General features: G+C 42.6%; 1 protein-coding gene across 2 annotated transcripts; it reads left to right on the forward strand.

Moving 5' to 3' along the window:
- Positions 1 to 8: 8 nt before the first annotated feature.
- On the forward strand, positions 9 to 7,243 carry SARC_09713 (the record flags this gene model as incomplete). Of its 2 annotated transcripts, XM_014296265.1 has the most annotated exons (17): positions 9 to 35; positions 79 to 210; positions 517 to 669; positions 1,053 to 1,178; positions 1,461 to 1,569; positions 2,138 to 2,271; positions 2,488 to 2,578; positions 2,919 to 3,025; positions 3,252 to 3,341; positions 4,045 to 4,142; positions 4,659 to 4,764; positions 4,945 to 5,043; positions 5,254 to 5,409; positions 5,867 to 5,939; positions 6,430 to 6,535; positions 6,880 to 6,943; positions 7,061 to 7,243. In XM_014296265.1, 17 exons carry the CDS (start codon positions 9 to 11, stop codon positions 7,139 to 7,141), a joined length of 1,752 nt encoding a protein of 583 aa, XP_014151740.1. The 2 variants fall into 2 exon arrangements, with proteins under 2 accessions (XP_014151740.1, XP_014151739.1); XM_014296264.1 differs by lacking the exons at positions 6,880 to 6,943; positions 7,061 to 7,243 and adding an exon at positions 6,746 to 6,818 and having other exon boundaries at positions 6,427 to 6,535.
- Positions 7,244 to 7,802: the final 559 nt, after the last annotated feature.

Below are 7,802 nucleotides of genomic sequence, written 5' to 3' on the forward strand. Positions count from 1 at the left end.
ATATACCAATGAACCTTCTGTTGCAACCACCTAATGTAAGCTTATTTCCGATTGGGTGTGTCACTAGAAACTTCTGAGGTAGCATCCGAGAATCAAAGGAGCGAAGACGAAGTAGAACACGACATCAATTCCCAATACACCTCGCACGATGATGGCGCCGAACGAGAGTACAAGTCGCCCGTGGGCATGGAGGAGTATATTGCATTACAGGTACTGAGCTGTATGGCACGCATGGGTGCACAGATGAGGGAATGCCAAGTGCAACTAGGTCGTATGCACTGCTTGAACTTTGCACTCGTGCATTGCATGTCTCTATACCTGTCATTTAAACCATCGTGGGCGGCAACACGTCCCTGTGATGTGTGGAGTGATAGATAGATTATTTCATTGATGGCAGACCTGAGCAAACGCAACTGAGGCACATGCGCGAACTTTGATGTCTTATCCACACACCAAATCGTACCACTCACAAATTGTCTATTTGGCACCCTGCTCCTGTCCCCGCCTGTTGTGAAGGAGGAGTTTACGTTGCTATCTGAGGCTCAAAATGACTTGCAGCAAGACTTTGAATTGCTCAATGAGTCTCAGAGTACACTTGTAGCGGAGCACGATGAGCTGCAGAAGTATGCCACACAACTCGAAACCGAGCTAGATGAGTTCAAAGAGCAGGTAAATATAAATTCGCTTCACGCGTTTACTCTCAGGGGCAGTAACTTGCTGCTTGCCTATGTTTGCAAGCGTCTTATTCCCGATCCATTATTCGATTTCACCTAGTTGCACGTAGTGAATACGATTAAGTTTAAAAAGGCAGTGTTATATGGAGATTGAAACCGTTTTATAACGTATATGAAACAAAATTATATTTCTATATTTCCATTTCCGTTCCCATTTCCGTTTCCGTTTATATTTCCGTTTACGTTTCCATTTCCATTTCTATTTCCGTTTCCGTTTCCGTTTCCGTTTCCATTTCCATTTCCACTTCCATTTCCATTTCCATTGTCATCGCCTCTATGTTATTCATTCCTTATATTTGTATACGGATGTCTTATCAGAATGCAGAGGTAGGCAAGCGATGGGCCGCTTACGAAGCCAAACACACTGCAGTGAAAGCGGAGCTTGCCGCGGCGCAGAAACAGGTCGAGACATATCTGAAGAGCACAACGGAAATGCGGGAGAAGGTAATGAATGCGTAGGTGTCTGTTGCTATATAGAGCGCTGTGTTTGTTTAAATAGTTATAGAGAGTCAGTCCATATCAAAAATGTGAAGATGTCCCGTGCTATATGGCGGACTGTATAGATCACAGAGTTGTTGAGTGTCTTTGCGTCTCGTTCTAGTTTGTCTGTGATATGGAGACAACATTCTGAGTATCGCATGGGGGTTTTTTTGGTATCCGTTCAGTCCCCTTAAGTGGTCACTTTGTGTTGCTGGTTAACTCTCAAATCTTCTTGGCAAACCTCAGCTTGCCACGGCGGAAGCACAGGAGCAGACAAAGACCTCGCAGGTGCAAGCGCTACAGATCGAACTCAAATCACTGAATGATGAGCTCACTACACTGGATGAAGAGAAAGGTGTGGCGCGTTGCTGTGGTTATTATGTACTGGTCAGGCATGCGGCATTGAGATTACGTCTCACACTCTGTCACTGTATTCCATTTCTGGGTCAGATTTCTGTTGACTCTTCGTTGTTTTTGACGGTCTAGGCAATATTTCTGTTGGCAGTGTGGCACATAACGAAGACATGCTATTGTGCTATGCTGGCTTGTTACTCATAAATGGTCATGAGAAAGTTTTTATCTTCAATAAGTTTCTGGGTAGTCTGGTCTGCGCATACAGAACCAAACTCGAGTGTTTTGGCGACAAATTTAACCCCGCACCTGAACCAAAGTATGTCCTATGCTGCCCATATGCAAGTTGTACTCGCTCATCGGACACTGGGACTGTATGCAAACAACATGCAGATGTGTAGCAGTACGCTCCGCGTAGCTCTGTTCATATACATAAGTCACGCACTCGTGGTATTGTGTGGCATGTGTGGGCAGGCGTTTGTGAAGGCTTGCGTCCCAGTAGAGAGCATCGGCTGGTATTGTGATGGGTCATGCTCACGGTTTTCGGGACCTGTCTTTTGTTCTATTGACAGGGCGGCTTTTGGCCCAAGCTGCCAATATGTCCGGAGAGAATAGCTCCGTGAAAGAGGCGATGAAAGCGGAAGTCGCAAGCATGAAACTGGCACTCGAAGCGGAGGAAAAGAAAGCGGTAGAGGCTCGCAATGAGGTATGTCACACTCCTGGTTGCTGCATTGGAATTGATCTAATTTCGTAAATTGGACCGATTTCTATGCCAACTTGTGATGTGAAGTTAATCTGATAAGCGTGGGGAGCAATCTGAAGAATCACCGCAAGTGCTTGTTCGAAACCGCGATGTTGAGTGCCGATTCATTGGCTCTTTGGCACGGTAGTATCCATCTATTTTGTTTCGATTGCTTTTCAGGTCGTCATGCTGCAACTCAAGCTGGAAAGCGAGGCACAAGAAGCCACGACGGAGATGGGAAGTCTGCACTATCAAATCGAAAATCTGCAAGGTACGGGGCCCATTTGCCTGTGTTGTAATCGACTTGTGGCATCACTTCTTTTGTCGTCAATGATTATGATTTGTCGCAACACTTCCTTGTGTTTGATTATTTTTTTAACCAGCCTTAATCAGATGTTAAGATGTTGGTATAGCATGCGTTGTGCACGATTACGTCTTCGTTCTGCATCGACGTTCTTTTTTACACCTATATTGGCTGGCCTTGCGAGTATGCGGTACCAATCGTACTGTCACGTACCAGCACTATCATGAGCATTAATATTGTATACACTAGTATGTATGATCTGAGACTACTATCTGATATAAACTATACCTTTGCTCGTACCAAATAGTTTCCATCAAGGATGCTGATCGGGTAAACCGCACGATACAACGAGAACGCGAGGAGATACAGAAACAATTCGAAGAGTATAAGAAGCGTGCGGGAAAGATCCTTCAGGTCAGGTTATGAACGAAATTTGACACATTTACAGACAGTAGATATTATAAAATGTATACTCATTGTAGCACATATGCACAGTCTACTGTGATGCAGAACTAAGATGTATTTAGTTGCTGAGTTGCCGTAGCGTCGATAGACATGGTATGGTGCCTATGCTAGTTAGTTGTGAAATCCTCAGACCGTTGTGCTGAATCCCTGAACGGCACATTGATATCGACCGCAGGAAAAAGATGTGCTGATTGGACAGATGAAGTTCGGCGGTGCGGGGGGCGACTTGAGCAGCAGCGGGACGGGGAGTACTGTCGATGCTCAGGTATTGTAGCAGTAGGTCTGATGCTAGTATGCAAGTGTCTGTTAGTTTAGGGTAGTGTATAAGCGATCATTTAGTACAGTTTATTTACAACTTCGCCTGCATACCGGAAGTACTGCCGATGTGCAGATAGCGTAGCAGTAGGCCTTGTGCTGCTCTATGTGTGTATGCAAGTGGCCGAGAAGTTATCTTTGGGGTATAAGCGATCATGTAGTCCTGTATACAGATAGTACTGTCAACGGCCAGATAGCATTGCTGTTCCCTTGGTATTTAGCATATCCCATCTAATTTGTCAAAGTATTTGTGCTTATATTTGTTATCATGAGTGCTCAAGGGTTATCATAGTAGTTGAACCTATATTTTTGCCTTGAGTTTCTAATGTCCCTTGCTTAAGTTGCATGCATGACAGGTGGCTCAGCATATATCTCGAACTATTTTTATATAAAATACCATCAATACTACCTCCATTGCTTCTTCCCCCGTCTACCCTATTTCAATATTCCTCTCAAACATTTTGATTACACATTACGACACTTGTTTGAACATTTCCTCGTTCCCATGATGTTCTGAGTATTGACCATATCGTGACCATTTTAAATTTTTCTTGTCTATGATTCTCAGCTGCTTGTTTATAGCAGTAAATATTATAGAATCACTTGATAGATCTAGTATTCTCAATGACACCTGTTTCTCCTTTTCGCCACAGCGGGATATGGAGGCATTGCGGTCGGAGCTGCTACAATCGCAAATACAGATTAAGGAGTTGAGATTTGAGTTGAAGAATGTCGAGGAGCAGCACGAAAGGTAACGTTGCCACATTTCAATCACAGATGACATTGATTTCTTAATCACGTTTAGATCTTTATGGTTTTTCTAGACATGATGATTGTCGTTTGGTATATATATATATATATATATATATATGTATATATGTATGTATGTATGTATGTATATATATGTGCGTGTGTGTGGGTGTGGGTGTGTGTGTGTGTTTGAAAATCAATTTGGCCGAGGTCTCTAATTTAGTATGACTTGCTTGGCCAGTACTCCAAACAAAACTCTGTGCTTTCACGTTAGGCATTGTACATGCTATATATCGTAACATCCGAGGAATGATCCATCATGAGACCTACACTGTCACTCGATAATGCTTAGCACAAACATAATTATATTTTCTAACTCAAATCCGCCATCGATACATGACTCATCTGATTCGTGCACTTGTGAACTTCTACTGCCCATGCATAAGTTGAATGACTCATCGTTGGACTTCTTTCTTGTATTGTGCGTGTGTGTGTGTGTGTGTGTGTGCTGTTGCAGAGATATGGAAGTTCAGGCCGACACAGCCGACGAATTAGAAAGTGAACTAAGTGCTATGAGGACTCAGATGCACCAGTTGGAGTCACGTCATTTGAATACCATAGAGGTGTGTCTCGCACGGCAACGAAGGATGACCAGTCTGCAGTTGAGTACACTTCCGATGTGAAAGTCTTCCCAATTACTTGCATGCGAATCTGATGATTCTTCTCTTTACGCTCAGCTGGATTATACGATACTGTAGTCGACCGCAGACTAAATGATTCATTTTCTAACCAATACATCACAGGAGTACAAGAGCTCTCTGGCTGAAGCGAATGCGGCCAAATCAACCTTGGCGCAACAGTTGCAAACACAACAGTCCGAGACTGCGCAGATGCAAGCCAGTGTATGTGGGGCTCGGCCAACCTTGAACCCTGTCAGAGTTATCCGTGTGTCATACCTCCCATTGTTGACTCCGATTCTCCCGTATGGGGCTATATTGTCTCACAGTGTTGCGATTCTTTTCGTATCGAATAACAGCCACATTGGCGACTGATATACATTATATACATTTCCTGTGAACAATCTAACCTTTTCGGATCAAATTGCCTTACAGTTCACCGCTGCTGAGCCCCGCACAGAGGCCCTTGTGGAACTGGAAGCGCGAATGAACAACTTAACGGACCAGCTAATCAACCAGCAGCAAGTGGTGGAGAGCCTCACCACGGCCAACGCTACACTGTCCTTACAACTGGAGTCCGAGAAAAATAAGGTGAATCCGTTCTTTTTTGCGCTTATTTCGCACGCTATGTTGGTATACATGAGTAGATACAAAGTGGTACTGTTACAGAATGACCATATTTTATCAAATGTATGCGTGGGTATATATATAATTACCTGTATACATATTCCCGGAAAATGTAGTCATCACATACTATACAAGTATTTGTCAAGTAAATTTCACATATAGATGTGTTCATGAACTATATTAACTCGTGTGTACGTCTACGCGTAATTACACAAACAGTAAATACACTTCTTCGTATGAGATTCCAGAATTAGTCTCCATCAAATCTAAATCTAAATCTTAATCTTTTCAATGTGCTATGTTTCTACTTTGACGATATGCACTTGATCTTTCGTTTGTATGCTAACGTATGGAGGGAAAGGATGGATACCTACTTCAATGCGCTAATCTTTAGCACACCAATCCCCGCTCAATTGCACAGTATACCCGCGATGTGACCAGGAGGCAGGAGGAGGACGAAGCGAATTCTCGAAAGATTAGCAAGGATCTCGAACGTATGTTAGTAGCAAATAACCCAAAGACCCCAGTTTTCTGTTCATTTACGACCCTAAACCTGATATATAAGCATGATTAGGCCTAAGCTGTGTTCCGCTGCAACGCTGTGTGTCTCCTATGTGATACAGATGCGGTCTCATATACGTTTTGTATATGCTACAGATTTTCCAAGTCTCTCGTACACGTGTACCAGCTGTGTAGTCCGTAGACCTCAACTTAGCGTTGCGTCTCACAAATAGCATATATATTGACCTAAGGAATGTATATATATTGACTCCTATTCCATGGATATATTTTTAAGTAGCACATATCTAATACTCATTCCAGATTGTGTATCTAAGTTACTTTACGGCGATCACACTCCCTACAATACCACTTTGTGGAGAATTCATACCGACCACTGTTCCTTGAGGATTTTATTACGTAGCTTGTTTGCGCTCTCATTGAATTACATATATCCAAGACAACTTTAAACATACTTTCCAGTAGGTGGAAGCACTGTACCGCGCCCAGTATATCATGATCAACCGCGAGTTGTTCGAGGTTTCCGAAGCCAGAATGTCAGGTCGGCGACGGGTGCGATAGATGCATTTAGGTATGTATGTGCGCAGCTGGAGTTTTATTTGAAAGCGGCTAAGCTACAGAGTGTGGGCAAAATGATTGTGAGGTGCAGATAGCTGGTTCTGAAACTCGGTTTTGATATTTTTCACAAGCGATATACAGGCTGCTAATATTGCGTCGTCAATTAATACAGGCATCGGCCTATTTACTATATGTGGTCCACTTTTTATATTACCAACAACAGCTACTCGACAGTGTTTGAGAGGATAGGTTCTTCCATAGCATTACCTACTATTCGCCTAAATTCAGTTAATTAAATTTCTTATGACTAGGACTTCGACCAGAGTTAACAAAACAAAAAAATTGCCTTTAATACAGTATCAAAGCTGGACTTTTCCTGCTGCGGTACCCCTACGCTCGTATTGGATTCCTGACATATGCAGTATGTTGAAGCTTGTTCAAGCTTGGCTTCCTGCCGTTTTCTATTTAATTTTTTTCACATGAGTTGTCACCACGAACTGATTTATGCCCAAACATTGATTGTATAATATAAAAATAGGTACTTCTTCAGCTCTGGGTAGGATTTATAATGGCAACATACACGCCAGAAATGCATAGTCATGGAGAGGCCGGGAGGTAGTACGCAAATAGTGGACATTCCGAGGAGCGTGTGATATGGAAAATCTAGTGTGAATGTCAAGCTATCAAATCATAAAACCCAATTAAATAGTGTCCAATCCCAATTAGTCGATATCCGTGTTCGGTATAACGAATTCATGGACGTTTCCCGTGAGACTATTGTTATGTTTAGATGACGCTAGTTGGCAAAAAATATACCGGTCGCAATCGAGTACGATGGCGCAAATATAGAGGTTAAGATGGATTTGCAAATACGCCGAGACGGATCACTCATAATACTCACTGGCTTGGCAGAGTAGAAATTATTTATTGCTGTCTCTGACATAGCTGATGATGTAATGATGTGCACCTGCACGGTGCGAAATATGGCTATGTACAACGGTCTTCATATTCGATATTCACTTGTACCGAAGCCTAGCCCGATAGTACTCTTTTTTTGTATTATCCCTTCAAAATAAAACTAAGAAAGAGCACTAAAATCGTTACAGCGCGACAGTATTGGTAAAATAACCGCGTCAAGCCAATTTAATACAAGGAATATTTGTGGGTGTCTAATGGCCTACAATGTATCGTATTTTAAGGTCAAAGTATTGATACTTGAAAAAGGTAAATTGATACAGTTTCGCCAGCCTTACTATGAACCTCGACTCATATCTGATAGA

Source organism: Sphaeroforma arctica, assembly GCF_001186125.1.
Source record: "Sphaeroforma arctica JP610 unplaced genomic scaffold supercont1.1023, whole genome shotgun sequence".
In the NCBI taxonomy this organism is placed as follows: Eukaryota; class Ichthyosporea; order Ichthyophonida; genus Sphaeroforma; species Sphaeroforma arctica.